The 19,872-nt window shown below is 40.8% G+C and overlaps 1 protein-coding gene and 1 long non-coding RNA gene across 2 annotated transcripts in view; one reads left to right on the top strand and one right to left on the bottom strand.

The window, feature by feature from the left end:
• Window positions 1-16,636, bottom strand: part of prdm16 (PR domain containing 16) — a 346,947-nt gene extending 330,311 nt beyond the window's left edge. The window contains 1 exon segment of the mRNA XM_043247681.1: window positions 16,376-16,636. Within this exon segment, the coding sequence (XP_043103616.1) occupies window positions 16,376-16,412 (37 nt within the window). The 5' untranslated portion in view covers window positions 16,413-16,636.
• Window positions 16,637-16,659: 23 nt separating this feature from the next.
• On the top strand, window positions 16,660-19,370 carry LOC122350914. Its single transcript, XR_006251647.1, has 2 exons — window positions 16,660-16,790; window positions 19,081-19,370. It is a non-coding gene; the product is annotated as an uncharacterized LOC122350914 (long non-coding RNA).
• The last annotated feature ends 502 nt before the right edge of the window (window positions 19,371-19,872 follow it).

The raw sequence follows: 19,872 nt of genomic DNA, 5'->3' as shown, positions 1-19,872 counted from the left end.
TTTGTGGTATTTTTTATATATTAGTGAAACTAAATAACTACATTATTTAGTGGGGAACAAATAAATGTTAATAAGTGTAGCACTAAATACATTATTTACACATATATTCATTTTAATGAAATTTATAACTAAAATATTCATCTGTACCTCACAACTATGGAACTTCAGAGCACTTGAAATATGTTTTTTTTTGCCTTTCTTGGGCTTAAAAACAATACAGAATAATACAATATCGGCTTTGTATCGGTCTCATCTGGCCGATAACTGATCCAGCAAAAATCGCCAGTATCACCAGATACTGAGTATCAGATTCTAAAAGTACTTTAAACCCTTCAAATATATGTCATTGCCTTTTCTCTCACTTAGAAAGAGAGTGTTAGGGGTGTGTTGAAAGTCAAGGAACTTTCCAGAGGTTGTGTAATTCAAGGCCGCTGGCCTGGGGCTTGTGTCCCAGGTCAAATGCAAGCGTGGCAAAATTGGATTCGTCTTTACCTGCCTCTTCACTCCAATGAAAAGGGTAATTAACAATGTCTGGCTGGTTGAAACAATAGTCCTCCGTTGCAAGAGATAAGGAGCTCTGGCTTGAGGCGACAGAGAAAGTTCCTCCACTTCAAAGCGAACACTGGACGCTATCGGACACCGGACTGATTGAAAATCCAATTTAAGGCAGGGTGGGGGGGGGCGTGCGTACAATCGAAGACCTGAAACAAAACCAGTTGTGACCCCCCAGATCTGATTAGTTCAAAAAGTCTGTCAAGACAATGAGGAACTCAAAGCATGACCTGCTTCAATTGAAAACGGACTTGAGATCTGAGAACGACCCAACGTTGTAATTGAATCAAGCTTTGTGGACGCCGCAAAACATTTGGGGAAGGGAAAAGACGTTTGGCATAAATCGCATTATTGGTACTTCAAGAAGGGTCTCGGTCGATCGGATGGTGGACGGTTTCTTTCCGAACGAAAGTGTGCGATGAGGCTGAAAGGTAATGTGAGATATCTCTCAGTTTGGTGCAAAGGAAACAACTTACAAATACTTAAATTATCCTGATGACAGTTAACATTTTGCAGTTGTGGCCCACCAGTAGAGCGATGAGCTCATATGTGTGAGCACTCAAATTCTATCATACCCGAGAGGCGCTTGGGAAAATAAACCCCACTACTGCGTACAAACCCGTGGAGGGACAGGAGGGGCCGTATAAAGCCCAGGTGCTCGGTAAAATAATATTCAAAATTTCGCTTTTATACCCTCGGCAGTAAAAACATGTTCCAGAGTATCTCTTTTATTAACATTTGAAATGTTTTATCCAATGCTTTCATTTTTGATTCCAAACAGATTATTTAGTTGGACCTGAACATCAAACAGAATTTTTGAAAAGATACCAACATCTTAATTTTAAACACATTCCAATTTTTCTGACATGAAGATTCTTTGTTTTGTTACAGTAGGTCCATTCTTGGGTTTGCTTAGTTAATTGCTATATAGATAGATAGATTACAAATGTAATTTTTGTAAAATATGCATGCAAGTGCATTGTATCAATTGATTAATTTAAATGTAAGTAGACCTCACCTCACTTTTTAAAAACCTGTTATGCTCACATAAATTCCTGGAAACTTGAAAATCAGGTATTTCACAACATGTTCCTGAAAATCCTTTTTTTTACTGTTATTCACTGTAATTGTTTCCTAAAGGCATAATTCATCCAAAAATGGAAATTCTGTCATCATTCACTCACCCTCACGTTGTTCCAAATCTGTATGACTGTATGGAACATGAAAGAAGATATTTTAAGAAATGCCACAGTGGTTTTCATCCATACGGTAGAAGACAGTGGTGACCAAACCGCTGGGTTACCAAGTCTCTTCAACATATGTTCTTTTGTGTTTGGCAGAAGAAAGGAAATCTTACAGTTTTGGAACAACATGAGGTGAGTAAATGATGACAGAATGTTAATTTTTGGGTGAACTCATTCTCATTATAATTAAGTAGTAAATACATTTTGATATGCCTATGTAACTATAAAGATGTATAGTTGCCAAGCAGCATGCTTGTTCCATGAATATAGAATGTTTGGTCACAGACGATGCATTCCAAAAGTTCCAAAACGGCTCAACCAATCAGACCTGAAAGTCAGAACTATCCATTACCACTCAGTCGATCTATTTCACTGACAAACACACACTTACATACACACTCTTTAAAGATGTACACATGCTCACACACCCTTGACCTTTAGCAGCAGGACTCTTATTTGTCAATGAGTGTGTTTGTAGCCATAGCCTCTTCACCTCTGATCGGGACCAGGCCGTGGAAAATTTGATCACATTAGCCACATGTTGCTTCTAATATCATTTCAATAAAAAGGACGCTGCCCTCCTACACATAAAGCAGCCACGTAAAGTTCACCGGCCGTTGCCGCGGAGAGAGCCATGGGGGTCTGCTGCTAATTTCCCGCCCCAAGCTATGTAATCTATGGCAGAGATTAGGGTAAAGCAGTTATTCTTGACTATTTTATTAAGAGGTGCTTTAGGCGCTGGAAGAGGGGCTTTATTGCTTTTCAAACGGCGTGCCATACAATACAAGACAAACATTTGCTGTTATTTCAGCAAACTCGAGTCAGATGTGGCGGCTCTTTTTTTCGGGAGGAACTTGGCATCAAAGAAAGGTCTCTTAAAACAAAAATCTTCCCTTCTGCACAGGTCTCGCCCTGAACTGTGTCCGGTAGATAAATAGGGAGGTGTCAAAAGAACAGGCAGGAGTCCCACACCTAGTTTTAATTAAAAGAGAGAGTGCTGACATGCACAGAGGGAGGGACGATCCCATTCGCTACAGTTACCGTTTCAGCATGTTTATGTGCGCGTGTGCCTTTCCTGGCCTATAGCAGAGTCACCAACTGACAGCCACGAGTCAAGTTTAATGTCATTCGCATGCAAGACAAAAAAAAATTACATATACATTCTCTATAGAAAGTCTACATATATGTACATATAAATATATATATATATATATTTATATATATATATGTGTGTGTGTGTGTGTGTGTGTGTGTGTGTGTGTGTGTGTGTGTGTGTGTGTGTGTGTGTGTGTGTGCTTTAAATAGCATACAATGCAAAAATAAAAAGATATAAACATATTTTAAAAACATATGTATAAGTGGTGTAATAATTTTTCATAATTATATATATATGCATCAATTGATATTCCTAGAATTTTTTGTGGCACCTCATTTTTGTTTCATGTTTTTTGTTTTTTTTTCATGTTCTGTTATGCAAATGTGTCTTCATCAATAGTTTTTAGTATTTTATATAAGTAAAACACAGATTTTGGTATATCATTTTAGTGAGTTAGATTTGTTTATGTATGTATGTATTTATGTATGTTTTTATTTATAAATGTATAATATAAATATAATTTTTTAGTAGCGTTTTAATGGAATTCTTGGTCTAAGGTAAAGGTAATCTAGCTATAGTACACAGTGAACAACACTCTAAAATGTAACTTTTCAAACCAAAAACTATATTGTATCGAGCAATCGTTTCCGCTTCATACACTGCAATGTACATAAAACACATAATGCCCGTACAGAATGCTCTGAACGACTTTGCAAATGTCAAAGGCAAACTCCGGCTCTTAACATGTTATGATACGTGATAACGTAGAATCTGTTGCCTTTTAACAGCAGTCACGGCTGTCTGAAATGCAATTATCAAAAAATCTGACCCATCGAAGACCAGACCAAAACCTGGTTTAAATGTTTTATCGATTTTCTGTGTAACTAACTCTGCAGCGGGAAAATTAGCCAGATCTTCTGTCACACACACACACACACACACACACACACACACACACATCTAGCTGAACTTGATCCACGCGCCGTAACTGTAGTAAGTAGCAAGGGCAACCGGTGTGCTCAAAAACAACCTAAACCGGTGACCTCTGACCTCCTGACATTCCAAATATGCCATTCAAACACCAAAGAATAATAAACAAAACCAGGGTAATGCACCCCAGGTGGTGTATAGGTGCAGTAAACGGACAGAGCAATGAGATCCAAAGGCAGTCACACTATCACAAAAAACATAAATAAATATGTTCATCGGTCAGCTGGTTTTAAAATTCCCGCACCTCTGACGTGTTGCACCGAATTTCACAATAGCTGCTGAGGAAATGAATCATATAATTGGCTAGAAAAGCAAAAGTCAGTTTGAGAGCGATCAAAAGTCTGTGTTTCTCAGGAGACGTAACAGAAAACATTGGTAGGCCTGACTCCTGCGCACGGCCAACACCAGATACGCCGAAACCCGAGCGCTTTGTATAGGAATTGTGCCTGCTGTTGTGTATATAAGTGTACATTGTGTGTATATATATATACACAATTATTTTCTCACGCATTATTGGCTTGAAATGAATCCGAGTCGTGGCTGTACTGCCTGTTTACATCATTCCCTCCGCAAAAGTCGAAACAGTTGCCAGAGTTGTCACAACAACAAAATGTGCAGAGAATTCCCTAAAAACCTCAAAAGCCTGAAAATAATTTCAATAATGCCAACATCAGGAACTCCCATTTGACTGACGGGCCGTCCCTCGGAAAGAAAAAGCATTTGTTTCGAATAACGTATTTCCAATTAAAACTTTAATTGACATCTTCGGAAACCTCAGAGACATTTGTGAATGGTCAGCTTAGAAGAGGACAAAAAAACCACACAGGCTGGTATTCTAACCGCTCATAAAACACTACTCCGAAACCGGATCTTCACTTTATGCGAGCTGAAGGATGTGGGTTGAGTCAACGGGGAGAAAAAGACTGAAAGAGAGAGAAAAAGCAAATATCACAAGTCACAAAGTAGACTTGTGTGAGTCCAGCGCTGCCCTCCGCATCCCTCCAAATGCTCTAAATCACACAAATCCACCGAGATGCCCAGAGATAAGGCCTCATTGAGGAAAAAGAGCAAGATGTCGTTTTTCTTTCCTTTTTTGGTATCCTCACTCACAACTGAAAATTTATAACCCTTATACAAAAACATATTTGAGGGTTGGGGGGCATTAAAAAGTGTGCAAGCTGTAAACAATTACTTATTCTGTTATTCATGTATTTACAGGGCTGGACTGGTAATCTGGCGTACGTTTTCCCCGGTGGGGCAGACGCACTTTTGGGGCGGGTATGATTTTTTTTCCACCAAGGACCGGCCCATCACAAAGCACTGAGGGATAAGGGATCGCTTCACCTCTCTTCCACCTTCTTCTCAGTCCCTCAAAACGGACAGACCAAAGTGAAACAGTGGTGCTGAAAGGCTCAGGGAAAAGTAGCGTAAAAATTTGGAGGCAGATGCCGCGAAATGTGGCTCGTCGTCAGCAATTCCAAAATCTACACCGCAGCGTTATCAAGAACAGTCTTGATCTGCTGTGAGGAAAGAGACAGGCAGGAGGAGAAAGGTCTTATAATATAGTATATATTGTCTCTTTCTATAGTGTACCTATATGTGGTGGTGGGCCACCTGGACCAAAAATTGCCAGGGACGATTTTTTGTCCCATACTGTCTCATATTGAGGTGGATACGGGTAAAGTTAGGGACAAGTTTGGTGTTATGGGTAGGTTTAAGGGTGGGTTAATGTGTAAGGGATGGGTCAACAGTGTAATTATAAAAGTAATTACAGAAATCAATTATAGATGTAACTACATATAGGTATTTTTATCAAAATGTAAAAATATGTATGTACATATAAAGTGGGACCAATAAATAAAATTAGAAAAAATACTGCAGAATACTACACTTTTGGTGTAAATAGCGTCTAATTCAACTGACTTCATTGTTTATGTTCAATGGAAGTAAACAATGTATATAAGAAAATTCTAAAAACATGTACGTACACAGTAAGTGCTATGTATCAAACAATTAATTAAATGTAAGTACATAGTCGTTAAGGCCATGCATTAGTGTTTTGTATTATGTTAAATATAAATTGGTTTGGGATAAAAGTCATTGAGTTAACTATTAAGGGATTATAAGCTTAGGCTAAGCATATCAATAAAATAAAATATTGTTACCTATTTTGGTTAATAAGTTATTGCTAAAATGAATTTCTCTGTGGAGAAACTGATAGGAATTTTACATAAAGTTTCAGTACTATAGGTGAAACTGAAAGGGTCAAAAGTGGCCTAAATATTAGTTTGAAGAGGCAGGTGTAGGTGCTCCTCAAGCTTGTGCTCTTCACCTCTAAGTGCGCTCGACTGTAGCCTCCGCGGAGCGTCCGAGTGGACCGCCCGTGTCTTTGTGAGGGGAGTTAATGATTATCTCCCGGCTGGACGAGGACCGTGGCGCGCTGCCAGTACAGTGCAGCAACGTCCCTCTTCTCTTTGTAGACGCTTCTAATCTGCTGAAAGCCTCTCCCCTGAGACCATCCCATGATAATGTCATAGACACAGAGGGTATAATAGAGCAATTTGTTTACCTTCCAAAGCCTTGAGCTCTCTCAATCCCGCCTTTCTCTATCTCTCTTGCTCTTTCACGCGGAGCTCTGCTCTGCTGGAGTGGGATGAGAACATATTGATCGGTGCTCGGGTTTCAATAGAGAACCGCAAATTAAACGCAATGGAAAACAAATTTGTTTCGGGATTGTCACTCTGTTGTTGAGCTAAAACGTCCCAACTGAGATCCACTTAAGGGAATAGTTAACCCCAAAATGAGAATTCTTTCATGACTTACTCAGCCTTATGCTGATTCGAACATGTAGGAATTTATGTGATTTAGATTTTATTTCCTTAAAAAAAAAAAGCACTGCCCTGTCATTTCTCTGCCATCCTATTAGGATACAAAATAAAATAAAGAAAATAAAACGTCTCAAGAGAATGTTCTTTTTTTGAAAATTGCAGTGAATTTTGTCTGAGCTTAAGCACCTTAGTTTTCGGTATGAACACTGCCAAAAATGATCAACAAATAATACTTTATTTCCACTCAAAATAGCTCAGATCAATGCAGCCTATGATCAATTGAAGGTCAAAAAGTCCATATGTTATTTTACAAATTATATCTTTTACTTCCACTGAACATAAACAATACATTCACCAACAGTTTTGTAAGTTAGAGGCTTTTCACACGTACATTTAATTGCTGGATTATTTATTCATGCCAGTAGTTTTTTTTTTTTTCATTAAGCAATTGTTTTGTATTGTTCACAATAAATGTATGTGTAAAATGATTGTTTGTGTGTGTGTGTATATATATATATATATGTGGACCGTCAGCATATACAGAACAGGCCAAACTAAAGTCATGTGCTCCGTAGCAAATGAAAACAGATCTAATGTGTCAGCTAGCGGCAGCGCTAACTGACTAGCTGGCGCAACCCTACCTTTACAGTCTGACCAGCGGACTTGATACAAACTCGCACCAACTCTCTTCAATCCCATCAACACCGTGGCCCCCACCAGCGCTCATTCCTGTTCCTGCTTTCATCTGCTTTTCAACAAGAGCAGTTTGTCAGGGTCAGAAAGCAATTCAAAACCTCTATTAATGAGTGAGAGAGAGAAAAGTGTGGTACGGGCAGGAGGAGGAGGCGAGGGGTGGGGTGCCTGCCATCAAAGCCCACAAGAAAAGAAGGCCAGGTGGTTGTGGGAATCTCGGCTCTTTCTGCAGAGATGGGATCTTCAGCGTAATTAACAGGCTGGAATCGGGGCCTTCTGAAGCCAGGAGGACAACCCCTCGGAGGGGACAATTTGCACTTTTACAAGAGCCGCTGAGGGACGGGGAGAAAGGAGAGGAAAAGGGAAACTATGGCATCTTTTATCGCCGAGACAAAGCGCCGCATCCTTTCAAAGGCCTGCGCTGGAGCTTCCAGAGCAGAGGAAGAGCGGCTGAAATAAAGAAGAAGAAAAACACAAGAGAGAGAAGGGGGTAGGAGCTGAAGAAGTGGACAGCAGTCGGAAAAGGGGCACCGGTGCCAACATGCGGTTCACCGAGAGAAAAGGGCCGGGGGAAGTAGCCGAGAGGGCGAGGGGGGCCTGACATGCAGCCAACTTGTGGACCCTCCCAGAATTCAGCAGCTCCTCTCATTTACATCACTGCACTGAACCAGCAGCAGGCCTCTAAACAGACCTAAACAGTGCCTTTCCGCACTGCCTGATAGATTCGCCATAAAAGCTGATTATTAAAGGGATGGTTCGCTCAGAAATGAAAATTCTGCCATCATTTATTCCCCCTCAAGTAGTTCCAAACCTGCGTGAAATTCTTTGCTCTGCTGAACACAGGGAATGTATTTGAAGAACTCTGCTGAGCACAAGGGAATGTATTTGGGAGTCAAGAACGATTGTAACTAGGCTGTTTTGGATCACCATTGACTTCCATAGTAGGAAAGAAATACAGTGGGCTAGTAACGACTGGTGACCTTTACAAGTATGGGTGTAGTTTGATAAAATCACACTTTCTTTTAGATGCTTTGAATGCCTGGTTAATTTGAAAGAATCATTTAAAAAAAAAACATCTGATTCTATGATTCATACTTCCAAATGATTTTTTTAAGCCTTTACAAAATACAAAATAACATGAGCATACTGAGGTAAATGCTACTACTGTGTATAAGTGATTGTGTTTTATTGGTGGTTTTTAGTTTGTGATTTAGAGCTTCAAAGGTAAACTACTTTAAATTAGGAGCCTCATATAGCTTCATGAGACACAATTCCTCAACTCAAAGTTCAAAGTTGATTTTTTTTTCAGAAGAAAGACTTTTAGACGTCCGACGTACAATCGACTCAAGTCTCAGACTGACAAAAAGCCATATTCAGGTTTCCATTTGGTTTGTTGGGACGCGTCAGACTCAGTGTCAGATGGCTGACAGAGGCGGTGAAATATCCAGGGGTCAGATGCACTTCTGATAACGGCCCCTCAGCCTGACTGCCAGAGATGGGGCGTCTGCCCAGCACAAAATGCCATTTGTTGTCCATCACTCAGACACTGCGAGTTTAGCGCCGGCGCTGCGCTGAAAGGCACATTCACACAAGCTCGCACACTGGATGTTTTTGCAATTCAATATTTTCACACACAGCCTCATCATTACGCTGGAACCGGAGCCTCGCTGGAGAGAGCCTGCGCTTTCACGGACAGGCAAATCGCAGTTCGAGACTGAAGTTAATAGCCCATCTTGAAATGTTTTGCTGACTCCCTAAAAACCCCTTCTCAGCATTTCACTAACAATCTGACGAGGGCTTTAGTTTTTTTTTTTGACCGAGGAGAAAACACCCATATGCCACACACTTTAGATCTAGCAGCCCGCTAAAGGTGACAGTAAAGATGAGATTATGCAAATGCATCATAACTAAACTACATTATTTTATTGAAAAAAAACTAGTGCTGGGCAATGATTAATCGCAATTAATTGCATGCAAAATAAAAGTTTTTGTTTGCAAAATCTAAGTGTGTGTACTATGTATATTTATTATGTACATATAAAGACACGCGCATGCATGCATATATTTCAAATTATATTCATATAATTTATATTATAAATAAATATTTAATATATAAACATAGCCCATTTTTTTAAATATATACATGCACGTTGTGTAAAGGCTTTAACATAATTTTTAGCATAATTTATTAAACAACCATTTATTTCGTCATTCACCTGTTAAAAGAAAAAAAAAACAAATGCTGTTCTGCAATTCTGAGGATCATTTATTGAACGGTAGGTTATTTTAGGATAACTTATTGAATGTGCACGAAGTGCAAGAAAGTGGCTTGGGCTGGTGTGTGTGTGTGTGTGTGTGTGTGTGTGCCAGTAATGATTTGTTTAGGATGTCAGCCTCAAAGTGGTTAAAGAAAATGGCGGCAGCTTGAGGTTTTATATATTTTTCCAGTAAGCCGCACTGTAGTTAATGAAATTTAACACACCAATAGTGCCGCCTCTCCCTCGAGAGCGAGCGCTTCGTAATCAGCGTGCCAACACTCTCGTTTTTTATGAAAACAAATTGCAGCCAGGGAGATGGACTAATTGTGTTGCGACGCGGAGCAAAGAGAAACAACCGTTCACGTAATTAAGCCAATTTTCGGGGACAAAAATAGTTGAAGGGGCAGTAAGCAAGAGCATTCATCTGGTACACGCCGCAACGATCCCACCCCTCGCTCGCGAACAAAGAAAAGTTAAGCATTAAGCAAATATAGGCTGAGAAAGTCACTGGATAATGATGGTTCAATTACAGTGGATCCCAGCATACCGCACCGTCCAATTATGAGAAATGATGATGGGCTGACAGAGGGCTTTGGAAACATGAAAGACGTCTTTATCAAAGCAAATCTAAGCACTCTATCTCTAAAGTAGAAAACGACTCCACCGCTGCCATTACGGCACGTCATACCATCCTAATGAGACAGAGCTGCCCATCTTCCCCCATAATGACAAAAGATGGAGGACAGAAGATGAGTTCAAAAGATAAATGTGGAGGTCGGGGCCCTTTGAAAATGCGCTCGCTGCTAAAGTTGAAAGTGGTAATGCTCGGCTCGAGTGGCCCACCGGGGAATGACATCCACTCTCTTATCGCTAAAGGATGCAACATCAAGGTCTGGCCAAACAGCCCACGGTAGCTGCGCTGATGCATGGGAACTTGGAGGGGAATTACGTGTGTCCTCACTCTAAACATCCCCGAAAACCGCCAGAGCCGCAGCCAGAAATACATTGTACTGATTTTTATTTTATGCTAAAAGTTATTAGGATATTAAGCAAAGATCGTGTTCCATAAGGGTAGATTTCCTATCGTAAATATATCAAAACTTATTTTTTTATTAGTAATATGCATTGCCAAGATCTTAATTTGGACAACTTTAAAGGCAAATTTTCGATATATTGGTTTTTTTGTAGCAGTTGTACTTTGTCCTATCCTAACAAACCACACATCAACGCTTATGACAACACTTACGACTGGTTTGGTGGTCCAGGGTCACATATAGGAAACATTTTCACTTCAAGGGGAGAATTATGTTGTGCATAAGGGATTCAAACAAACGAGAAATTTCCCTCCAAATATCGAAAACAAATTCCCGAGTATGTTCATTTCAGCACATGTAACTAGACCCCCACCACCGCCACCACCACCACCAAATATCATCATCCCTCTTGTTTTTTTTTTAATAAAAACTAACAAATGCAGAATCGTGAGAAATTCTTCGGCTTCGAGCTTGGCGTTTGCTGAATGCGGATCGCCCGTAACGATATTAATTTGGCTCGCCGTTGAAACGCGGCACAGCCGGGTGCCTCGAAATGTTGGATGGAAACTTTCCTGGCGCTTCTTCCTGGGCAGGAGTTACGACACCAAGATGTTTTACGGCCTAAAATTAGCAACCCTGAACACATGATGCAGGGTTAATTATTTCTCACAGTCCTTCCCGGTGGGTGTACAAAGCTGCTTTTTCCTTGTACAGTATCGACCAGCTCCAGAGCTTTCTGAGGTCGTAATGCAGAAGAAGTTTCAATGTAGGTTTTTGGGGTTTTTTTGCAGAGCTGAGACCAGACCGCGTATGTCGAGCAGGGGATGCTGATCCTGGATCAGCATTTATTTAATGCTTACTTCAAAGGTTCACTTGAAAAGGAAAAAGCTATTACGAGCACGTCTTGAAAATAGTATGTGTTCACGTTGTTCTTTTTATTAATTGTTTTTACTGATGCCAGAGTTTTAAAAAGTATTCTACGACTTTCAAAGTCTGACTTGTCATTGAAAAACTAAATAAAAATTATATATACAGCGTCCTTTTATTGCTGTTTAAAATGAATAAGCTTTGATTATTGTTTGACGTGGCATTGTCAACTCAACAAAAACGTACATAACCCAGCTAACTGAGTAATAAAAATAAACGATATTTATCCAGCATCGGGTTGCCAAATAATCAGTCATTTTTACAGTGTGCGTGCTGAATAAATGTAAATAAATCAATGTTGTGAAATATCGTTTTGATAAAAATGAGTATACACTATTTTAGATGCTTTGTATATTCATTACAATTGAAGAATTATTTAAACGTTTTATAATTGCAAACAGACTAAATTCGATGCAAAAAAACGATACAATTATTCAAAACCGATGGTTCAGTGGCAGCTACCAGACAGCTCTCTTAGCAAAAAAGAATAATGAGCTACACTTCGCTCAAACACACCTTGAAAAAACAGCAGTGCGCTTGCTTCTACGGCCAAGGAGTTGCAGACAGCCTAGGCTGTAACATGATAAGCACGTCTCTCTCGCAGACATGGCTTTAACAGTTCTGTAATGGCTGTCTTTCCCTTACTGCACGCTGCACCCCGCTCTGCTCCACAGCATGGGGGCCTGCTCTTATATATCCAGTTTTTCTTAAAAAAAAGCTGACTTGAGAAACAAATAAAATGCATTATGCTGGGAGGAAACGCAGCAAGACACTAAAGTCATCTTTAAGGTATGCGTGTGACTGCCAAGCATGGTTAGAAAAGTGACTTTTCCTACAACTGGGTGAACGAAAAGGGAAAAAGAAAGAAAGAAAGAAAAAAAAAAAGAGGGAGTGTGGTTCCAGTGCGGCAGAGAACAGCTGAAACAGTGTTTGGACACACGCGGAAAAGGCCCTCCCACGAGCGAGTCACCGTGATGTCATAAAGAGGTGCCACAAGCGAACAACAACAGCGCGGTACAGTGCAAAAAAAGAAAAAGAAAAAAAAAAAGACGAAGCAGAATGAATGACGTGTGACAAATGTGAGCGAGGTTGAGCTGGAGCTGCCTCACCTTTGGGAAGCGCGGGTGATTCGGCTCAGGTGGGCAGGCGACGGGAAACTGTGCCAGCTCTCCATAAGCCACCCATCAACCTTTCCTCTCGCTCAAGATTGGGGTTAACTAAGCAGGCCGGGCCGGTCAAAGGCTGCCCTACGGCCTCCCGTTCAGGACGAATGTGGGCATGCACGAATTCTCTTACATGCTAGGATTGCAACGTTATCGAATACAAATTCAGACCGGTCTCATTCTGGTTAATGTCAGAAACAAAGACATGCTCACCTGTGCGTGTGTACGTGCGTGTGTGTGTGTGTGTGTCATGCATTGCACACGCGGCCATTAAATGATTTTCTCACAGTCCTTCCAGTCTGGCTTTTAACTTGTTATCAAAGACAAACTTGCATGTCACGGATTACGCGCGAGGAGCTGTACGTCTCTGATGGCCGATGTGTGAAAGCATATTGCGCACATACACATTCCAGCTAGCTTGAAGCTAAACGTCAGCCATTTTGCCCGTAAAAGCCCAGTTTTGAGTGCTGACAGGCTGTGTCTTCCGCACAGCCTCCAATGCTGCTTTACAGTGTTATGGCTTGATTTTATTGCTTGTGTCAAAACAACATAAGCGGCACGAGAACTTTTTGATTTGTTATCCATTGCTATTTTATTTCTATGTGTCCTCTCTCTCGCCGTCGTAATGTAACCGGGGCAAAATTAAAGCCCACTTAAATGTGAGAGAGGGCATAACCTTGCCCTCTAATGAAACAAAGTACCTGAGAATAAAACATCAAGCAAGGGTTTAAAACGGGTTTAAGATGTGTGAATGAATAAATATCTGCGAGACGTCTCCGTGGCAGCTTATACCTGTCACTTCACTGTAGATTCAAATTATTAATTATGAATATTCGCACACAATATTTTTTCAGTGACGTCATTTACTGTATACATGTACTCGGCGCATAACCAGAAAAATATCCTTCAAACGTTTTGTGTGTGTGTGTGTGTGTGTGTGTGTGTGTGTGTGTGTGTGTGTCAGAGCCAGGCCTCGTCTGAGTTCATTATTGATTAGACGCAAAACTAATAATTAATAACATTCCAATAATATTAGAAATACGCAGCACGCGCCACAAGCTCTTTTTCCCTCTTAGCGTTGCACGTTTAAAATATGACTATTAAAATTACAAAACGGTTAATAACGTTTCAAACAAACTCACAGAGGAGGAGGGAGGCTGTTTTAGGCGAACACGGGCTCACCTGGCGCCAGAACAAACCGATTTCTCTCTGAAACACAACTTTTAAAATATCTTATGATGATGCATCAAAGACGGAGCTTTAACTAAGTGGCTCGGCGGTTATAAGTAAGCCGCAAAATATGAACGTTCAATTACAAAGCGTTAAACCCTCGTCGAAGAACGAATGAAGGGCCTAACGTTATGAATCAATCTCTTGCAACTACCTGCGTTTACGGCCACTTGATTCGTTCACTAATAGCAGATGATCCAGATGGTGGTTTGTGCGAGCACACGTTAACATTGCATAATGTTGTTTAATTATACACGGATATAGTTATGATATTTGATGCATTGAAACCTGAAAAATAATTCAAAGCAGAAAAGTTCATATTTAAGGCGCTTCTCGGCCATAGCTGCAATTTCTTTGGTAGACTAATCACAGACCGCGAACTGCTGAGCTGAGAGAATAATAATGATAATGATGGTAATAATAATAGGCTAATAATAATAATAATAATACATTTGAAATTTGTGCATATTAGATCATTTGCGTTTTAAAAATAGCTTCGACTTATTTAGAAAGAATATAAAAAACCGCAGCATGTATTTTAAAGAATCATTTAATTGTTTTTACTATAATAATAATAATACACAAATTGTTATATCGTCCGCATACGTCGTTTGAATTAAATGCAAATACAGATAAATGTGAAACGACAGGATACGTTAAATCTCCATGCGGCTGAATTTGTTGTGAACACGGAAAGCCGTAACTTTAATAAACGTCTTAACTCGTTGATATCGCAGGCAGATTGAATGCAGTCGTGAAGTAAATATGCCAAATATAAATCTGGAATGGCAGGACGCCGTGTTGAGATGAAACAAGTTATGCAAGAAATGAGGAAAAGCGTAAAATAGGCTATATGAGTCGTTTTTAATGAGCGCTTAGTGTTTTAAGGAGCGTGATCGGGCCTTTTACACACACACACACAAAAAAATGAAACTATAATCTCTCACAATAAATGTAAATAAAAGAGTCTGGTTTGAACCTTCGAGAGAGCTGTAGTGTATCAGACCGCCAACGCAAACCCGGATTTATCTCGACAACAAAAAGACGAAAACGACATGCTGACCCGTTAATAGCGATTCTACGGAAGTTCTGAGGAAATACCGAGGCCCGCTTTTCTGCCTCAAAACAAGCTGAGCATTCTGCACGTTCTCCCGGCGACTCGAATCAACAGGTCACGGGCCCACGCGGGCTCTCCCGCACATATTCAGACACTATAACGTCTCGACATTTTAACAGCCTGTGTGTCGCGTCCAACATACGGCCGAAACGCACAGGGTGAGCTCCGTGAATACCGCGTCGCTTGTTTGAGCTACCTTCAGCCAAAAAAATAAATAATTAAAATCCCGTTTTCTTCGGGAAGCGGGCGTTAAAACGCTCGACGTTCGCTCCGCGGCGCTCGTCCGTAAATCGCCTGCTTAAAAATGCCGCGGCCGCTCGACGAATAAAAACGAAAAAGAAGCTTTTCGCGGTGAACGATCGCATGCAAAAAAAAAGTTTCACGGCCACTTAATGTAAGAAAATAGCTGGAGTGCAAAATCCTACCTATTACAAACGAGTCGGAATACAAACGAAAGCCAAACAAACAATAAGCAAAGACGCCATGCAGAGTCCTGGGGAGATTTACACGCTTTTTTCCCCCTCGCCTTTGAAAGAGTCCAGAAAATAGCACGTTCTTTTTTTTTCTTCGATATGACATGTATGCATTATTGATTTGCCATTCGCGGATGAAGCCGCAAACTGAGCCGCGAAGGACCCCAGAGGACAACGATCGCTTTGCGCGAGCTCCTAGTTTAAGATTATCGGTAGAATTGTCCATTTTTGCGTGATATTCCTTCTTCTATGGCATCCAGCAGGACAGGCGAGAAAGCTCTGGAGATCTCCACACACACTCTCTCTGTGCGTCCTGGGGTCCATGAGCAGTGCTAGAGCGCCCACTATTTCAACAAGCGGGAATATGATTTCACAAGACCTGGAACCACTCAATAAAAAAAGTTACTATCCCTTTCGACAACTCTTCGCTAACTTTCGTGTAACAATTCTCTACGGTTTCTCGGCTTCGCTAAAACGAGAGAGCGAAGCGACGCGGCGTGGAAACGCGCTCCCGACCGTTTCAGCCGCAGCACCATCACACACAGCGCGAGAAAAGTTCTGAACAAGCATCTGGTCTAAAGGGTGGACGCCGCGGATCGCGGAGAGTTTGAGCGATTTCAATGCGATTGAGAGCTGGAAAACAAACGCACCGGACAAAGACGCGCTCTCAGCAGGAACTGATCAATGAAAATGACACTTTGGTGATGTGCGCTAGGGTTCAAAGTACCGCGCGGCCGCTCGGGAGCGAAAGAAGCGCAAGAAGGACCTACTTTTGGCCAGTTTTCTCGCCCTCGCCTTGGATCTCATCTTGTCGGCTTGTAGATTCCTCGCGTCCTCCTTGAGCTCAGAAGCAGCAGCAGCGCTATCTTCATCTCACGAGCATTGTCAGTTTGGACACCTTCGCACATGCGCACAGGCCATTCAATCTGACACCCTCGTCAGGGCCAAAAAACTTTCCAATGTATTCATCATCATCACTTTTTGTCCTATCGTGTCTCCTTTAGATCACTTATCTCTTTCCCTCCTCCTCCACTCGCTCCGCAACATCTCGGATCCCCCCCCCCACCTCCCCTTCTTGAGCTCTCGAGGAGGAATAAGTGCTATTTTCCAGGGACCTGCGGAATCCGGCGCGACGCTGGACATTGGATCCTGGACGGGGTCAAGGTCGCAGCCCTCATACGCAAGGTGACCGCGAGCGTTTCGTACACCCGAGCAAAGAGCCGCGCTTTTAATGCGCGAGAGCCTATTGTTCCAAAATGTGCCATTCTGCAAAGCGCATTGCTTTGCTAAATTAATTATTATTGAAACAGCATAATAAAATCGTATTAATAAAAAAATATTATTATTATGATGTAATCGTTGTTCTGATCGGTCACGCCTAGAAAATAAAATTAAATGAACGTTCTCTTGGTTTGTGGCTTACTTTTATTTTACTGCAAAATTATTTGACCGCGTACATAAATCCGTGTGCGTGAATATACGGACATATGTATATATTTTAAAAGAACTATTAACATTATTAATTTAGGTGAGCTCTATAAATAGGTAAAAGGTGTGTTCAGTTTCAATGTTGCTATTGAGAGCCACCAGACGGCCAGGAGCTCCCGCGTGCGTGCATGTGTGTGTGAGAGCTAGTGTGTGTGTGTGTGTGTGTTTGAGAGAGAGTGTGCGCGCGTATGTGTGTGTGCAAAGAGAAAGAGTAGAAATAGGCTACTGTATGTATGTATGAGTGCCTGCGTGGGATCCGCGACGAGAAGGTATGCGTATAAACTCTCTCTTGAAACAATGCACTTTGCCTCTTGTTCGGGTCTTCGCCCCGCGTTGGGGTTTGTGCATCTGTTATTGGTATATAAGAATCCGTGGCGGTTTTACGCGCAGGTAAAGCGAGGCGACCGATTAGCTCGCGCGAGGACGATTCTGCCGAATTATTTGTTACGCACGCGAGCGAAAACGCGTAATATAGACTAGCCCGTACATCATAACCGCGGTCGTGTTTGCATGTTTAACGCTCGTCGTAAGGCTGCAGGCGTGCTGTCAGGATCAAGCCTCAGCAGTGCAGGCTCAACATATGCATTATTTTCTGCATTCGGCTTGTAACAGGACACAGTTATTATTATGCGGAAAAAATTACAATAGAGCACAATGCGCTGTTGTCTATTATTAAAACTAAATAATACACGCTGCTGTAATTTAATATTGTCAGCATTACTGTATTACTATTTGTCTTTTTTGAAATTCACGGTAGGCCTACCAGCTCAAGATGAGTGACATTAACAGTTGTTATTTATAATTTCTCTCTGTGATCATAATTCCATTCTGCAATAAAACGGATCTGATTTTGTCACCGGATCCCACGGGAGCACCGGAGCTCGCGCAGGTGTCTCTCAAGACGTTTAAAGCAGCCATTAACAGTAATGCATATCCACTAACTTTTTTTTTTTCGTTGATATTATCATTGATACGCAAGCCGCTCGCTTCTGCTTTTGTAGCGTATTAAAGCTGTTGCTGCATTAAAAACAATAAATGCGATTCTAAACGCGTAAACATGTAGTGAAGCGCGTCTGAAGAAACACTCTTGGGAGGATATTTTTTTTTTCTCAGATAAACGTAACAGCGAGCACGTAAGTGCAGGTTCACGCGCGCAATTATCTTCTCCGAGAGGGAGGATCGCCGCCTTTTGATTTTGCGCAAACAAACCCCCCCAGAGCCTTTTCATTCATAAATGGAAGTAATTCGCACTTTATGCGGCGCATCCGATTTTTGCTAATTGAAGAGGTTAGGCTGAATTAACGGGACGCTTTGAAACGCTTAAATGTAGAGATACTGCGCGCTCTGAAGGAAGAAGCGATCTTGTTACTAAGCCTCCCACTGACAAATGACTTTCATTGGTTTATTGACTGACTACATATTACACGTTTAATCGGTGAAACCTTCTCTTGTCAGGACACGTAAACTAGATATAAACATATAAGGTCATTAAACTGAATACGTAACATAGATACGCAAATTATGCGTTTATTTAATTGAGTTTTTTTACACTTGCATAACATTTAACCACAGTATTTACTGGGTATGGCATATTAAAAGGGTGACTTTGTTTAACTAGCATTTTGATTATAATAATAATAATATTCATTAATACGCAGACCTATTGGATAAAACAGTGTGGCGCGTTTTGCACGTTTTATTTGTATTTTTTTGCTTTTATGACAGCCTGCCATTTCTTCATTCCTCATAAAACGATTCAAATGAAAATCTCTCTCACGCACTGGCCTGTGCTTTTTTTTTTTTTTCGCACGGAGCAACACCTTTGTAAAGGCATTTAACTGTAATTACACTTGTAAAGAAAAGCGTTGCTCCTCATCGCTAGCTCATTGGGGAATAGTTTTCTGCGTCATTTAAACGTCTGCCTTTTTACGAGCTCCTGGAAACGTGACGGCTGTGTAACCACGCATTTGGACTATTTTCTTTCCAGATTGTTGCCATTTTCCTGTGGTTTTGCACAGGAAGGGAGGGATGCTGGCCCAGACCCCGGAAGAGAGGTGTTCTTGCAAACCAGGCCTCGGTAACATCCACCTCGAGAGCTGCTGTCACAGACCGAGGTTTTGTCCTCTCAATTAATCCGGGACACGATTTAAAAGGTTTGACAACTGAGCATCAAATCAATCGCTAGCCTAAACAAACCCCTGCGATTTTAAACGTATTATAACCCATGGTATGTTTGAACGTGTGCATTTTTAAGTCAAATAAAAATGTATACAGGCACCACTGTCTCATTGTCACTGTGTTCGGTTCAGTGCATTCTATAACACTACAAAATAATTTATATATATAGCCGACTGCTATATTTTAGAATAAAATGAGAAAAAGAGGTATTATTAAGTTTATTATTTATTAATTTTTTCATGTTGTAGGCCTAACTTGGATACAACAGACTGCAAAAAATTAAATCGCCATACAATGTTTGAGTAATTTATTACTATACTTTTTAACAAAACTTACAAAATTTATTTGACTAATTAACTAAACGCTAAAATACTAATTGATAAATATAGATAGTCTAATATTGCACAAGAGGGAAAAAAAATCCTAAAATTATACTAATTGCCTAATAATAATAATAATAATACAGTTTAGAAATAAAACTGATTAGACTGAATTAGATGGATAAGATCCCGATCTCTGTTGTTATTGCTATACGTTCGTTGAAAGCAAGTGAAACCAAATCTTTATTCATGGTAGGAAAGGGCTCGGCTTATGTGTTACG

This window comes from Puntigrus tetrazona, chromosome 8 (genome assembly GCF_018831695.1).
Source record: "Puntigrus tetrazona isolate hp1 chromosome 8, ASM1883169v1, whole genome shotgun sequence".
NCBI classification, from domain to species: domain Eukaryota; kingdom Metazoa; phylum Chordata; class Actinopteri; order Cypriniformes; family Cyprinidae; genus Puntigrus; species Puntigrus tetrazona.
Note: the sequence above shows the minus strand (reverse complement) of the source record. Positions and strands in the feature narration are given on the sequence as shown.